This window comes from Nanorana parkeri, unplaced genomic scaffold (genome assembly GCF_000935625.1).
Source record: "Nanorana parkeri isolate BGI_ZX_2015 unplaced genomic scaffold, ASM93562v1 scaffold310, whole genome shotgun sequence".
In the NCBI taxonomy this organism is placed as follows: domain Eukaryota; kingdom Metazoa; phylum Chordata; class Amphibia; order Anura; family Dicroglossidae; genus Nanorana; species Nanorana parkeri.
Window position 1 is genome coordinate 1,067,758 of NW_017306578.1, and position 16,374 is coordinate 1,084,131.

The window sequence follows — 16,374 nt, forward strand, 5'->3', positions numbered from 1 at the left end:
GATAAGGGCAGTTGTATCCATAGCTATTGAGCATTGCTGCTATTGTACCTGTTGCCAGTCTAGCAATGTAGATGGACAAATGCTTAAAACTCTGAACAGAAGGCAATGAATCTTATTAAACAAGAAGTCTTCAAGAAGAGCTAGTTTTTCCTATTTATTGTCTTAAGTACAGATCATGTAACTTGAAGGCTAAATCAAAAAGTTTAAGACGATGCAGAAATCTTCTTTCAGATAATTATACGTAAAGGCTACGTTAACTGCTGTTTGTCATGCTTTGCAGTCGCAGTGTGGTGCTTAACCACTTCAAGACCAGGTGTTTAGACCCCCTTCCTGGCCAGGCCATTTTTACCTCATTTTAAAGTGGACCTTTACCCCCTTTCACTAAAAATCACATCAGCATGCAGCTCTGCATGCTGATTTAAAATCATTTTACATTCATTAGTTAAACAAACATGTTTTTGATTCTCTTACAAATAGTTTATCTACTTCCGGGTCCACTTCTGGCACAAATAATGTAATGTGGCAAAGCATTGCGTCCTGGGAAGGTTACATCAGGAGAGCATTGCTGGGAAATCTCCTCTGTAATCTCATGCAGATTTGTAATTATGTTAGCATTAAACAATGTTTAAATCCTTCTGGTTTATAAAAACAAAATCTGTCTTTTATATTACATTCTCCTGATTCCCTGTTCATCTGACACTAGGAAGTTATTTACTGTGAGTCAGTCACTGGCAGGTGATCTAGGCACTTGTCTTCTCTCTGTATAATGTTGGTATCTATTGTGGGTAGTAAAAGAAGCATCCTGTAGCATGCAGATGAGTTAAGATATACAGGGGGTTATCTGATGGCTTACTTGTATTGTATATTTCTGTTACTCTAATATGTTTTAATGGGCTTACATGAAGGGGAGAGCTTAGCAAGAAATCTGTCAGTATATTATTCAATTAGGCAGCAGTTTGCCAGTCTCTGAATTATGGTGTCACCCACTCTTCAGGATATAACTATTGCTTAACTATTCAGTGTGGCACGTGTGTGAATCACAAAGGGTTACAAATTTTGTTCGTGTTTAGTAAGGGGAACACAGGAGTTCAGAGTTTTTGGGTTAATTTAGAATGTTGGGTTGGTGAGATTGGGAGAGCCCCGGGAAACTGTTCAACCCTTCCCTAATAGCTTCAAGCCTGTACCCGTTTGGGCAGGCCTTTGTTAAAAAGTGGGCTGCCCCTGCTGTGTATTCAGGCAGTATCCCATCTTAAGAAAGACAGTCAGTCTTTAAGACCCCTAATGTCACCTAGGGACCCCCAGAAAAGCTGATGAAGCAAACACCTGCTTGACCAGCTTCTCTCCGGTTTCTGTACCGGAGAGTGACACTGAATGCAGGCAGTGATGTAGTACACATCACTGCCTGCCTTCCGAAGAGGAGGAGGAGATCAAAGGGAGCTTGTGTTCTGAGCTCTGTTTGTTATCCGGCCGCAGAGCTGCTGTGCTGGTCCCGGGCTAACACCGGGCACAGCGGAGCTCGGGATCGCCGGCGGAGGGGGGGCGCACGCATATTACAAGAGATCGTGCGTCTCTACAGACGCGCGAACGCTTGTATGTAAACAGCCATCGCCGGCTGTTTACTTTGCAGGCTGATTTCCCGCTCGTGCGTGCCGCCTAGCGGCGGGCACGAGCGGGGCGGAATGGGACATTTAAAAATGCCCACCCGCATTCAAAAAATGTTTTTATATTATGTGTAACTTTCCATATTTTTTTTAAACTTCTTTTTCCCCCTATTTTTTCCCCCTATTTTTTCCCCTATTTTTCCCCCCACTAAACTGTATTGCTATTACATATGGTTTTTTTTTCGTAGCCGCCTATGTGATAGCAAAGAGGATGTGACAGGTCCTCTTTATGGAGACATCAGGGATCTCCAAGACCCCTAATGTCACCTAGGACCACCCCAAAGAAGCTGATGAAGCAGAGATCTGCGTCATCACCTTCTCTCCAGCGTCTGAAGCTGGAGAGTGACACAAGAATGCGCAAGTGATGTAATATAAATCACTTGTGCATTCTGACAGCTGAGAGGAAACCGGAGGAAAATCGTGTACCGTTCTCCCTCTGATCCCCTGTCAGAGAGCCACTATGCTGCTCCTGGGCTCACCCCGGGCACAGCGGAGCCTGGGACCAGCGGGAGGAGGTGCCTCGGAGGGACACACAGACACCTGACTGCAAGAATACCCAACTGCACCAGCTGCAGAAGCCTAGGGCCTAAACCTGGGAGGTTCAGCCTGGACTCCTGAAACCCTGGACTTGTAAGTTCCCCAAAACTCTTAGATAACTTTTCTTCAGCTTGGATGGGTGTCTCCGCTTTCCAAAGTGTGTGGGGTGTTGACAATGTTAGACTTGCATATTTCCATTCTTCCAGTGGCCGGTTTGTGGCCCTGACAGTCAGCTTATCCTCGACAACTCCAGTGTTCACCAAGCTGATGGCACTTGTACCACCCTTGCTGCTTTTCCAGGGCATCCCTATTGTGGGATATCTGAGTGACCTTCTGCTCGACAATATAGCTCGAACAGTCCAGACTTTTCAAAGGTTTAGTTTGGTCCTGAACTTTCAGAAATAAATACTGGAGGCAAATAATTACCTGGGTCTAGTCCTAGACACGATCATGCCAGAGTTTTTCTTCCCTGTGAGAAACTTGCAACTCTTCACTCCCAGACTTGGACTTTTCAGTCCAGGAGCTACCAAACTCTTTGCTTCTGGACAGGTCTGATTTACTTGACACTGAAGACCAGATTGTGGCTCTGGAATCCTGCTCTTCATCAAGTCATTCCCTCCATTCTTTTGGGAGAACCCCATGACAGAGGCCAGCCTGTCTGGCTGGGGAGGAGTCCTGGACACCCTGTCGATGCAGGGGACTTGGCTGTCAGAGAAATCTTTTCTCCCAACCGATCAATAGTCTGCAAATTCTAATGATTTGGTTGTCTCTGCAATGCTGGACACGACAACCGGTAGGTCATCTGATCAGCATTCAATCTGACAACGCCACGGCAGTAGTGTACATCAACCATCAGTGAGGAACAAGCATTACCGTCGCTGCAAGAAAAGAAAGGATTCTGTACTAGGCATAGCTTCTTATTCTAGCCTTGTCCACATTTACATCCTAGGTGTGGACAACCGGCAGACAGACTACCTCAGCTGGCAGCGCTTGGTCCCATAAGAATGGTCTGTACACCTGGAGCTGTTCCACGACCTGTGTCACAGGTGTTGGACGCTGGATGTGGACCTGGACCTGGACCTTCTGGCCCCCATGTTCAACAACAAACTAGACGGGAAACAGGTGATGAGAGTGGTGGTGAGACCCAGAACTCGGGTAGTTATGGCTTTTCACCTCAACCAGAACATTCTGCTTTTGCAAGGCCACCACCTGGTTTTCTGTTTGCCAAGCCTTACCAGGTGAATATTCAGGCCTTTTAGTTGGCTCTCTGAGCTGCAAGCAGTCCCTTATTCTGTTGCTTTGTTAGCCTTTTTGTCTTTTGTTGCCATTACGCACCCCTCAGTTGGACTGCTCTTGGATGTCCCAACATTCTCTAAATTCCTGTGTTCCTTAATGAATGCTAAAGAAAGTGGGATTTTTGATTTTGCTGAAAATCCGTTTCTTGTAGCTCATTGAGGGACACAGGTCCCGTCACACTCTCTATGTTTTTGGCACTGCTTTTCTACAAAACTGAGACATGCTAGAAGTTGGAGGGGTTATTCAGGGCTGGCCACAATTTTTGTTTCTCTGTGTCCAAATCCTCATGTAAGCAGCAGTATAACCCAACAATCTCTGAAATCCGGATTCCCTCAATGAACTACAGGAAATTGATTTTATGGTAAGTACAAAAATCCCATCATTTTAGCAGGCACTGCAGTTTGTCATTACATTTAAAATTTCCCATTTGAACAAGAAATATTACTAATATGAACTTCCTGACTACTTTTCTCTGTAACAGAACACAAGACTGAAAGAAGGGATCTACAATATTAACCCAGATGAAGAACCTTTACGCTCTGAGTTATTGAGTGGTAAATTTACAGTTTTGGTACGTATTTTTTTTGCAAACATTTTCACATTTTGTCCACAAAAAATACTATTCAAAAAATTGACCAGATGGACTTTTTTTTCTTTTTCCCCCTCAAATTGGTTTCCTGATATACCCAGTCTTGTGCTTCCTAAATCTTCTTGTGCAGAAATAGTTAAAAACAGAGGGTGGCAGAGTTATGCTCTAATGCACAGATGGACCTGTCCACATCTGCAATTGTATACCTAGATACTGTTATCTAGAGGTGTTTGTTCTGCAACTTGAGGTGTTGGCATACCTACATTCTGCAGGCATCCGTAATTAGAAAAATGACAACCAGACAGCTGCAGAATGGGGTGTAGGTGGGCAGAAGTGTGCCATTATCACAAGATCTCTGTATCTTGGGATTGTAGGTAAGGGGAGTGCATATTAATAAAGTACATGTTCACCTTTTACAAAAATTTCCTCTACCCCACTGAATACACACAGGCTGCTCTCACTTTCTGCCTGTAGCCTGTCCAGTGAAAAATTAAGTTCCAGGTTACCTGGACATGGTCAGCCATTAAAATGGGTGGCAAAATGGGTACCTCAGGAACAACGTCTTATTTAAGTATATGGGAAGTTGGTGTGCCAATATTTTTACTAGCCCGTGTGCAGACAGAACAGGAGGTAAGTATGCACCTAAAGGGGGTGGGGTGCTGTGTCTATCGAGTGAGCTAAGGGAATTGTTTTAAAAGGTGGACATGTACATTAAGCTCCCTTCACCCAGATCGAAGAATACAAGCTTTCCAGGCTTGCTGCTTTAGATCTACCAGTATCCCCAAGATCGGTCTTTCAATACATTTTCCTAAGAAAAGGAAATTATACATAATTAATTTTTGTGTGTTGTCTTTAATTAATTTAACAACATAGTCAAATTTTTGGATTCAGTAGAATCTGTGAAATGGATAGCCCATATGTGAATTGTATTTTGTAATTTGTGACTTTGTTTCAGGCCATAAGAATGTTCACAATGTGCTTGTATGGACAGTGTTCCCATTTACTCCCAATGTAAAAGCCATATTTGTGCTTCTCAATTACAGCCCGGAAGAGATGCAAATGGGGCAGCGTTAGCCCTGTTTACTGCTCGGCTTCATCGGCCGGACGTGACCACGCACAAGGCTGTTCTACAGGCTATTATCTATCAGCTAGATAAAGCAATTGAGAGGTAATTTATTGATGAGCAAAATTAGCCTCTTCCTTCCCATCAGAAAAATCTGATCTGGATGGGAGATATTTTAAACACAGATGGGCGCATTTCTTTAATCTGTGTTGAATGGCTTTTATCAAATGTCCTTTTGAAGTGTATATTTCTAATGTTGTTTTTATGTTTGGGACATTATTGGGTTTTCACTGAACTATAGCTGTGGGATAATTTCTGGACATTTTTTTTTCTTCCTGCAGTTATTGATTTTCAAGTCATTGCTGTGATCTCATAATGTACTCTGGAAAAAGCTCATAACAGACTATTGTTGCCATAGTAAAGTGGAAATATATATTGTAATAGAATGTGGAAGAAATGCTGTAAAAAAGCGAACGGTTTCTAATTTTAGAAATTCCAGTTTATTTTCTGCCATTTCCATTCTCTATTTCTCTCTGATATTCTTAATTTTTTAAATTAAGAATGCGTTTTTATGTACTCAATAAACATTCCACAAAGCACTGGTTTTCATGTAAAGTGGAGAGAAACTCCAATGCAGTTTGAAGGGAAAAAAAATAAAATAAAAACACTTGCAAAGGTTTAACCTTTCCCAATGCTAACCAAAACAAATACATTTTGGCTATAATAATTTGCTCTATAGGGATATGCTTGTTTTTTTTGTGAAACAAAGAACATATGGTCATAGAAAGGTTTTTGTATTTTTATTGCTGTGTCTGTGTTGAGGAAATAATACTTCACTTACTGACTAAATAAGACAGCCGTAGTTCAAACAGCAATAAAAACCTGACAAAGGTTCCAATTCTTCTCTTTTGTACTTTAAAAAAAAATATTTCATGAATGTCTGTGACCATGTTGATACTGCACACTTGCTGACCACGCAGGAAGTAAGAAAAAAAAAATCTCCACAATTGTTTATAGAAGCAACAAAAAATACTTTAAGGAAACTCTAACCCTTTTCCACTGTTTCCAAAACCGCTCGAAAAAAGGGTCATGTAGGAGCTGCAAGCGATTATTGAGCTCCATTGAAATGGATTGGAGAAGCTACATAGAGCGATAACGCGTGGAAATATGAGCGATATCGCTGCAAAAATCGCTCGATAAATCGCTCAGTGTGAATGGGGCCTTACAGATTTGGGGCACTTCCCCCCCCTTAGCTGCTCATCGCAAAGGTGATCTGCTGTCATGGATTGGAATGTACACATATCTCTCCCCCCCCCCATGTAGACTTTGCAGCCAGTTACTATGCTGTTTTGTATTTTTTATTTATAATCCCCAAATCTATGGATACCAACCATACCGGAACTCTACAACAAATAAAAACACACCAAAAACAGATCATTCTCTTTTGGCTGTAGTGGATGTACTGAAAGTAGGATTAAAATCCCTGCTAGCTTGTAGATCTATAGGTCGCCACCACTATGAGCACAAGCGACCCTGGTCATTTAAATGTCTTAACGGTGCTGAATTGCACTTTCGTTTTAATAGTCATGATTTTGGGTAAATATTAGGCTGTCTCCCAAATTTGCTCTTGAAAGAGTTACCAATGTATCACTGTTTTTATACCTCCCCTACAATACCTCTACAGATGGGCTGGTCATAGTTTTGTAAAGATTTATGCTTGAATAATATCCTTTTGTTGTGATTTCACCTTACAAATGTAATCTTTTTGTTCTATAGGGTGGAGACTCAGCGCAATGGGCTCATATTCATCTACGATATGATTAATTCCACCTATGGAAATTTTGACTATGAACTCTGTGTGAAGATTTTGAACCTTTTGAAGGTTGGTTGTTTCATTTTTGTTTCTAATTTTACGGTAAAAAGGTATGCAAGGAGAGGTGTTTTTATAGAGCTGGTTCTTTACTGCAAGCCTTGTCTAGATGTTCATGTTTAGATGTGATTCTTTAAAAGGAAATTACTGTGGAACTTTTAGAAAGTACAAGTTTTAGGTTATAACTGCCTGGGAGTAGTTTTTAATGTTAGTTTTACACTTTACTTGCTGTTCCTATGAACAAATATATATGTATAAAATACAAATGCGTATAAGTGTAGGTTGAAAGTACTTGAAGTACGACTCATAACAAAACAATGGGAGCTGCAATTGCTTTGCTGCGTCCAGAAACTGTTCATTGCCTGGCAGTCTTTCTTCAGTACTTTTGAGTCACATTTCCGACTGACCAGTTCATCTGCTACAACCAGATTAAAACTAAAATTATTTAGATGTCTAAAATACAACTAAAATTAAAAATACATTTTCATCAAAAGACTAAAACTAAGAATAAAATAACATTTGCTGTCCAAATGAACACTGCACAGACCTGAAATAAGCAATGCGTTGAATGAGCGTCAGAATATTTATCTCTTACCTGTCCCAAGTCCGTGCCTCAGAAAGCCTGACAGCCAGGTAACGAACACTCGCAAAAGGAAAGCTCAAACATTGCAATCTACAAGGCCACTTTATTGTGGTAATGTAGAAGTGCAGTGATGATGTATATGTGTACATTTTCATGATTGCTGGCTTTTTAAATGTTTTTTATGGACTTTTTAGTAGGCCTGGGTCCTACAAATTCAAAGTTCCTCCTGAGGAAATTCAATCAGGAGTTGGATTGTCTCCTACAGGCAGTAGAGCACCCCCTTCCTGTGAGTCATCATAACAAAAGATCACTGCACACGAGCTCTGCCTCTCTAGGTCACTCTGCACTGTTCAGGGGGTGTTGCCACTATGAATATTAACCCCTTAGTGACGGGAGACGTACACTGTAAGTCCCTGCCACTAAGTGCCCAAATGACTGTACGTGATTAGCTATTTGGGGCTCTGTAATTCCGGTAACTGCTGAGAATCAGCGGTTACCATTCATTAAGGCCCCATTCACACACGAATCGGCCGACACATACAGCTCCGTGCTACGTGCAGGGCCGTACCAAACAGCTGCCGGGAAGGAAAGGTGCTGCGTGTGATTAGTACGCAGCCCCCGTCCTTCTCTATGGGGTTACGCGGCTGTACGACCCCCCCCCTACGCTCACCTCAATTGCAGGTCCGTAGGGGTGCGGGTGATCGTATTCATACGCCGCCGGAATGGATCCTGTATGCGTCCAGGCCAGAAAACCCGCACCCCTACGAACCTGCAATTGAGGTGAGTGTAGGGGGGTGTACGGCCGCTAGCCCTTTTTAAAAAATATTTATTGCAAATCAAGAAATGTCTAATCTGTGTTCTGTTTGTATCAATGCCTAAAGGTATTTTTTTTTCTTCATTGAGTTACTGGCACAGCAACTACCCACTGCAGAGGAATATTATAACCTTTCCAGAGTACACAGTCCCAGTAAAGTAGCCCTTCTTTTAACCCATATAACTCCAAAAGGACAAATGACTGGAAAGAAGCAGTGCAGTAAGGGTTTGCTTAGTTTATGATAGGAAGTGTGATAGCTTTAAAATTAACCTGTCGTTTTATCCTTTTGAAGCAAAGTAACATGATTTGTTTATAGTGCACCTCTTTTTGGTACTAATTCTTATCGTCCCCAATCTATTTCCATGCCTTAGTATAAGCTCTTTGTGTAGGAGCATAAACAGGGCAAAGGACCTTCCCCCCAGCCGCATGGCTGTGTTAAGTCTTGCCGCTTAGGTGTTAAACCCAGCACCATGAGAGCTATGTGGAGAGGGTCAAATTTGCATTCCTCCTGTTCCAACCCTTACCCTTACACTAAAGTGCTAGGTATGTCACAGGGCACCAGTGAGTGGGCAAGGTAAATCTCTTCAGTGGAGAGTGCAGGCTGTCAGTTGAACCGGTTACTTTTCTTGAATAATCAAGGTATCGGGTTTTCATCCGTTGGGTGTGGCAGTCACTTACAGGTTTGCAATGCAAAACATGGAATTACTGTGTAAAGTCATTTCTCCTCTTGGAGAGGTTATTTGCATAGAATTATTAAGAAAGCAGAAGAGTAAGGTCCGTGTGTATGTACATGCTTCAGATAATTGCTGAATCATCCACTCTTTCTTTTTCTACCTAGGGTGCTTTTCCTGCACGGTTAAAATGTGTTTTTATTGTATCCTCTCCTCTTTGGTTTCGAGCCCCATTCGCTGTTCTTCGTCTCTTTGTCAGAGAAAAGCTGCGAGAACGGGTACAGTTGTTTTTTTTTTTTTGCTTTGTTTGTGTGCTGTTTAACTTACCTGTTATAAGAGTAAATTTTGTTGTAGATAAATTTAAAAAAATACTTTAGTCTAAGCAAAAAAAGGGTTTTGTAGTTCCAATGTTAAGGCACTTTAGATCTCTAAATAAGAAAAACTAACAATTCTCTGTCTGCAAGTGGCAGATCTGCTAATGTCAAAACTAGCCTGATCTCCTAAACCAGACCACCAGAATAATTTGTTGTCTGTGCCTCATCTGCTTTAAGGGCCCATTCACACCACATCCAGATCATCTCTAGACCAGATTGTTTTCGGACCCAAAATGCATCCTAATGTATCCCTATGCGATTTATGGCCTCTGTTCACACCAGCGCTGTCCGTTCCGTACCAGAAAAATACTGAATGTCTCATTTTGTCTGGTCTGGAACTGCAGGCAGGTTCACGCCATTTTCCGGACCAGATCTGGTCCATAAAATGGTGTAAAGCTGCCCTAAAGCCTGCATCCACCTTCTAATAAAAAAGGGAAAAGCTGCAGCAATATGCACCTCATCTATGAAGCTGTTGGTTTTCTTCCATGTTGAATGATGCCCAATGTGGTAAGGTCATCATAGACATGCCAACCTGTGCTCACAATACTTCTGGACAGCATAGCACTTACACATAGGACACTACCAGGAGTAAAACCACTGGCCAGAGGAGCCATGATGTCAGTACAACCAACCAGGAGACTGCAGGGATAAAGGTGTGTCTAATTGACAAAAAAAAACACAAGTGGTAGGCGGAGCCATGTAAAAAATTTGGAGTTGGGTAGGGCTGCAGCTAACGATTATTTTCATAATCGATTAGTTAGCCAATTATTGAGTTCGATTAATCTGATAAATAAAAAAAGGCTCCAGTGATGGACTACTAGTTTGTATTGAGATTGTAGGCCATCACGGGAGCAAGCTTGGCGCGGTGGAAATAAAAAAAAATAAGAGTGGTGTGCATTATAGTACATTATACAGCGGCGCAGTGCAGAATACCAGCAGCTATAGAGGAATGCAGCAATAGTACATTATACTACAATGTACTATTGCTGGGATTTGTATTTCTCTATAGCTGGTGTTGTTCTGCATTGCGCTGTATGTAATGTATTATTGCTGGGATTTGTAGTCCTCTATAGCTGGTGGTATTCTCCATTGCGCTGTATAATGATTATACTGCGCAATGCAGATTACCACTGACCAGTTATAGAGGACTACAAATCCCAGCAATAATAAATTATACAGCGCAATGGAGAATACCACCAGCTACAGAGGAATAACAAGTCCCAGCAATAATACATTATACAGGGTGTTTAATCTATTATTGGTGAGATTTGGTGTTCCTCTATAGCTGGTGGTGGTCTACAGTGTGCCACTTTTTTTTTTAAAATCAGGAAACATTAAAACGGGTCCCCCTTACCTGTTTCTGTCGCGGCGGCGTGCTCTGCGGGCGTGTGTCTGGCTTGTGTGGTGGGCGTGGCGTCCGCAGAGTAACTCGTACTCCTGTTCACAACGGCACCCTCACACAACTATTCCACCATTGCACACCCATACACCTGTTCCTCGCTGCACCTTCATACACCTGTTCCACCGCTTCACACCCATACAACTGTTCCACACAGCACCCCCACACAACTGTTCCACACAGCACCCCCACACACCTATTCCACTACTGCACCCATACACCTGTTTCACACAGCGCCCTTGTACACCTGTTCCAACACAGCACCCCCAAACACCTATTCCACCACATCACACTCATACACTTGTTCCACACTGCACCTCCATACCCCTTTTCCACCACACCCCTGCACACCTATTCCACCACTGCATCCCCGCACACCTGTTACACACTGCACCCCTATTCCACCACTTTACAGCCATACACCTGGTCCACACTGCACCCCCTTCCACCTATTCCACCACTGCACCCCCATCCACCTATTCCACACTGCACACCTGTTCCACCACAACACCCCCAGACGCCTGGTCCACACTGCACCCCCATACACCTATTCCACCACTGTATCCCTGCACACCGGTTCCACATTGCAGCTCCGTACACCTATTCCACCACTGACTTGCTTTCAGAAGGTGGGCCCTCGATTGTCGGTGTGCCAGCGACGAGTGAGGGAGCTCGCGGCGAGGAGGAGAGCAGCGGCGTGCGCGGCTTCAGCGTCCTGTGCGGTGGGCGTGAACAGGTGGGCACGGCGGCCGCAGCGTGTGACGTGTAGCTCAGGCCGCGCGTAGAGCCCCGAACAGGCAAATCAATCGATAGCCAACGAATCGACGATCGAAAACGTTGACAAGGTTTTCAATCGTCGATTTTAATCAACTAAATCTGTTAACTGTTGCAGCTCTAGAGTTGGGATTCAACGTCAGTGGAAGCCTTGCTTTCTGCTAGCCTTGTCCAGCCATTGAAAACTGTATAAAAGGGGGAAAAGAAGCCTTTCATGAGAGAAATACAGGGGATGTCATAAAAGAAACTGGTCACTTATCAGATTCAGTAAAGGGCCTATTGACACCATAGTGTTGAGCTAAAGGTGCGCTGGTGTATTGCTTTAATAATAATTCTGAATGGCAAGTCAACACGCCTTCAGGCGTGTGTTGCATTGCCATGCTGTGAAATAAAGTACAGGGGCTGCCATGACTGAACGTTATTAAAGACAGGTTTCCTTTAACCCCTTCATGACTGAGCTTGTTTTTAGTTTAAGGGACTATTCACACCATAGCATTGCGCTAAAGATGTGCTGGTACGTTGCTATTTATTCTGAATGGCAGGTGTGCGTTGCTGTGTGTGGGGAAAAAAAAATAATGCATTCACTTTTTGCATATATAGTATGAGCTTGAACAACCTCAGGAAATCTTGGATTGCCTTTCTACATGAAATTTGTGACCATATACTTTTTTGACGCTAGTCCAAGAGAGAGGATTCTAGGTTGCTTTTTTAGACAGTTTTCTCATGCAACAATTTGCATAATTTTTTATGTTCGACTGCAAACAACGCCTTGAAAAGTGCCTTTCATTACACAGCATCTTTCAGGGATGTAATTTTACAGTTAAATACAAACACCTGTGCTCCCGTGCTAGTCTGGTAGATGTTACCAGTTTTTTTGTTTTTGCATATTAACTTTTATCAGTAAAGTGCTTGTAAACATATCATACATAGGGATACAGAACAATAAAGGCAGTGACACACTGTATGCAAAGCAGCGTGGAGCGGTGTCACACGGACCTTCACATGCATGTGTTGTAATTTTCACTCTGGCTCATCGGCTTGCTAGAGCTCGCATATCTGAGAGTGCCGAGATGAAAAATGTAATCTTCAGCCAATCGGCTCACATGTATAAACTCACGCGTCAGGATGTGAAGTCCACGGAGTTGGTACATGCTAGCCAATTGCCTGAAGATGGAGTCTTTCATCTGGCCGCTCTGCTCTCACACACTGCATGTGAACTGTGACAGACCACCTGGTACCCCGACTGGGTGCCTCCGTCACTATGTAGCTTCCTCTCCACTGGAACCCGAATTCCAGGGTGCTCAGCCCAAACCTGCCTAATTATTGGACGGAACCAATATATGAGGACTGAAAATTAAACTCCCAAAATAATAATAGGAAATCAGTGGATCCGATCAGCAGGGATCTCCAGTGACATAATTTACCATATATGGACTTTCCCATTTGCAGTAAATGCTGAAGAGAGAGAGCTCCTTCCCCTCTGTCATCAGCGATCCACGATCATTTTGGTATGTCAGTGTCAGCAGGGAGAGAGAGAGAGGGGGGAAGGAGCTGGCACACGGGGACGTGCAGGTAAGGAGAAAGCTGCTGCGCATGTCCATATATTCGTGGACACGCAGCAGCTCTCAAGAATCAGTCAGTCATCAGTGGGGAGGATCCCGTCAGATACGTCGGGATGTCTTCTCATTGCGGCGCTTAGCCCCGCCCACCACCTTAAATAAGGTTTTACAGCCTTACTGTGCATTTTGGCTAATTAGAGTAAATTACATTATTTACTTATTTAGCCTAAGGAATGCATTAATAAAAAAAATATTAGTATCGGATATTGGAGTCTGGGCGTTGGACTTTTTTAGTGGTGTTCATGACCCCAGTCCCTCTCCGGGGGCATAATAATATCCAAGTCTAGCACCGATGTCTCCATTGTGTTGGCATAAGAGACTAGGTGTGGCAGGACGAGTGGGTGCTAATTAGGAATATATAGATTCTGAGGAAAAGTGACAAGTATTTGCCGTACTGAGAAGGGGATGAGCAGTAGAGGGAGGGGTAGGATGAGGATCAGGGGGAGTTACTTTTTTGTTTAATTAGATATGTTATTCATATTTAATGAGCTTGCTAATCCATGTTTTGTACCTTACAAAATATTTGCTCCTTCCATGACAGGTGCGAACAGTAAAAGCCCATGAGCTGGTAAACCATATACCGAAGGACTCTTTACCAGAACATTTGGGAGGTACATCAAAAATAAGCCATGTGGCATGGATTCAGGCATGTGTTAATTCCAGACAAGGGCAAGAAAATGGAGACTGCATGGACCATCTGTTTGTTATATACTCATCTGAGCAAAACCCTGTGAGTGATAGACTAAACTCTAATTGCACCCAGCAGAATGTGACTGATAACACCAGACTTTTACACAATCATTACCATGAAAACAGGACTAAGAATTACGCAGAGGCACACAGAGTAGGCAGCTGTGTGCACTGGAATGGGTCTGCCGTTAGCGGCAACTACGATTGTTGTGACAAAAGCTCCAGTGCAAATACAAATTGCAGGAGGCCGCCTCCTCAATCGGAGACTCCTCCGGACACTCCATTGTATAAGCAGCCTGCTGACAATCCTTCCATCCCACCTTTACCCCAGAAATCTCGACCACTGCCTGCAGACACGGAGGTATCCATACACATGCCAGAAGAAGGAGGTATGACGGTACTTGGTTTGGTTCAACATGTCAAGCGGATGAAAAAGAGGGGCATTTTTCAGGAGTATGAAGAGATTAGGAAGGAGCCACCAGTTAGCACATTTGATGTATCAAAGTAAGTCAAGTTTTTCTTTCCATATAAACACACTGTTAGATGGGGCTTGTCAAAGCATATGTAGAATTCCAGAGTCTTGTCAGTCTAAGAAGCCAGAAGGCACTTCTTCATTAACCACTGCAGAAAAGGCTGCTGTAAGGGACGTGTAAGACTTTATAGGCTTTCTAAAGGTAGCACATCGGAAAATATTTGGTGTCCAGACTCTGAAACTCTGTACACTATGTCTGAACAGGCAAAAGAGGGGAGAGCGAGAGCAGTGTCACTCTAAATCATTCAGTTGTGTGTATGAATTATAGCCTGAGCTATTGAGCTCTGCAAACAGGCTTCTTTCAGCAAAGTGAGTAGCACTAGTCTGACAAACATTTGCAGCGGCACCAGTTAGCTGAAAATTACAGCAGTGAAATGACAATGAGGGGAATTTATGAAAACTGGAGCAGACAGAATCTGGAGCAGCTGTTCATGGCAACCAATCCGATTAACTCTTTTTTTTTTCATTTTCAAATCTTACCTAAACAAACTGAAGAAGCTGATTGGTTGCTGTGCGCAGCTGCTCCAGTTATGATAAATTCTGCTTGATGTATGTTGGCACCTGGTGAGGTAACTTCAGTAGTTAACATTTAAAGGTTAGGGTTTAAGCAGTTTGTGTTTTTTATAAAGATAACCACTCACAAATTAGCATTTACAAGCTTCTGAATCTCCACTCTTAACGTGTATCTCCACATTCAAAGCCAAATTTGAGAACTCAGCCCCGCCCCCGCCCCTATAAGTCTGTGTTCCCATTATTAACACAGCGAACGTAAATGTTTGTTGCCTCTTTATAGTTAGAATAGATGGCAATGTGCAGATAAGGGACAATTTTAAGTGCATTAACATACGATGTACCACCCAAGCCTCAGATCTTTAACCCTTTCTTAGGAGAGTTAATCCTGCTAATATATTCTACAATGATAATTAAATCTTCCGCCACAGATAGGAACAGGTTTATTTACGCAAACGGGTAAGCTGCAAATTGTATTTGTTTTAGTTTATGCTATATGAATGGGAACATGTAACACAAAGTTACTGGTGTTAGCCCAGTTTGGCTGCAAAATAGAAATCCACTTGAAGTTACTGATTAGGGATGCACCGCTATATCGGCCGAAAATGGCACTTTTGGCAAAATGCCAAAAGTGCAATTTTTCTGGCCGATGTAGTGGTGCATACGTTCTTTCTTTCCTCCCCGCTTGACGCTGCTCTGTGTCCCAGAGGAGAGAAACTGTCAGAGGTGGCTGAGCGCTGTGAGCGGTTGGAGTCTCTCCTCCCCGCACTGCTCAGCCTCCTGTCACAGATCAGGAGAGTGGTGTGGGTGGAGACTGCTTGCAGTGCTGTCACAGGAGGCTGCGCTCCGCTCGCTAAGCCTCCTGTGACCGCGTGTAAGGATGGAGAGCGGAGTACAAACACTCAGTGATCACTGAGTATTTGTACATAATTGAGGACATGATATGTTTACTATATCCTCAATTATGAATGAATGGGAGGTGAGCTACATCATCTCCTGTACATTCATGATTGTGGATATACTAAACACACTATGTTCTCAGGTTATGAATGAACAGGAGCACTCAGTATAGAGACTTCCTGTTCATTTATAACAGGGCTGCAGAAAAAGAGATTGAGGACTGTGTCCTCAATCCCTTTTTCCATTGTAAAAGGGAAATATCAAGGGTCTGTTTAGACCCCCGAAGCCCCTAAAAGTAAAGTAAAAAATAAAAATATTTTAATGAAAATGAATAAATAAATATATTAAATTAGCCTCACCATTTATTTTTAATTTCGGTTTTGAAATTTTCATTTGGGTGCACCTCTATTACTGATCCTACACTACCATTTACAGAGGTTGAGATGAGTTACTACATTATGCACCTTGTTTTTGCATTGCTTTATTGAATAA

At 42.8% G+C, this 16,374-nt stretch overlaps 1 protein-coding gene across 2 annotated transcripts in view; it reads left to right on the forward strand.

Annotated features, from left to right (window-relative positions):
* Positions 1-16,374, forward strand: part of LOC108788189 (tyrosine-protein phosphatase non-receptor type 9-like) — a 59,176-nt gene that overhangs the window by 26,193 nt on the left and 16,609 nt on the right. The window contains exons 3-8 of one of the 2 annotated variants that reach the window (XM_018557924.1): positions 3,976-4,065; positions 5,127-5,251; positions 6,923-7,028; positions 9,252-9,362; positions 13,792-13,980; positions 14,272-14,444. In XM_018557924.1, the coding sequence (XP_018413426.1) occupies positions 3,976-4,065; positions 5,127-5,251; positions 6,923-7,028; positions 9,252-9,362; positions 13,792-13,980; positions 14,272-14,444 (794 nt within the window). Of the gene's footprint in view, positions 1-3,975; positions 4,066-5,126; positions 5,252-6,922; positions 7,029-9,251; positions 9,363-13,791; positions 14,445-16,374 lie in introns of both variants that reach the window. The other variant, XM_018557923.1, reaches the window with a different exon arrangement.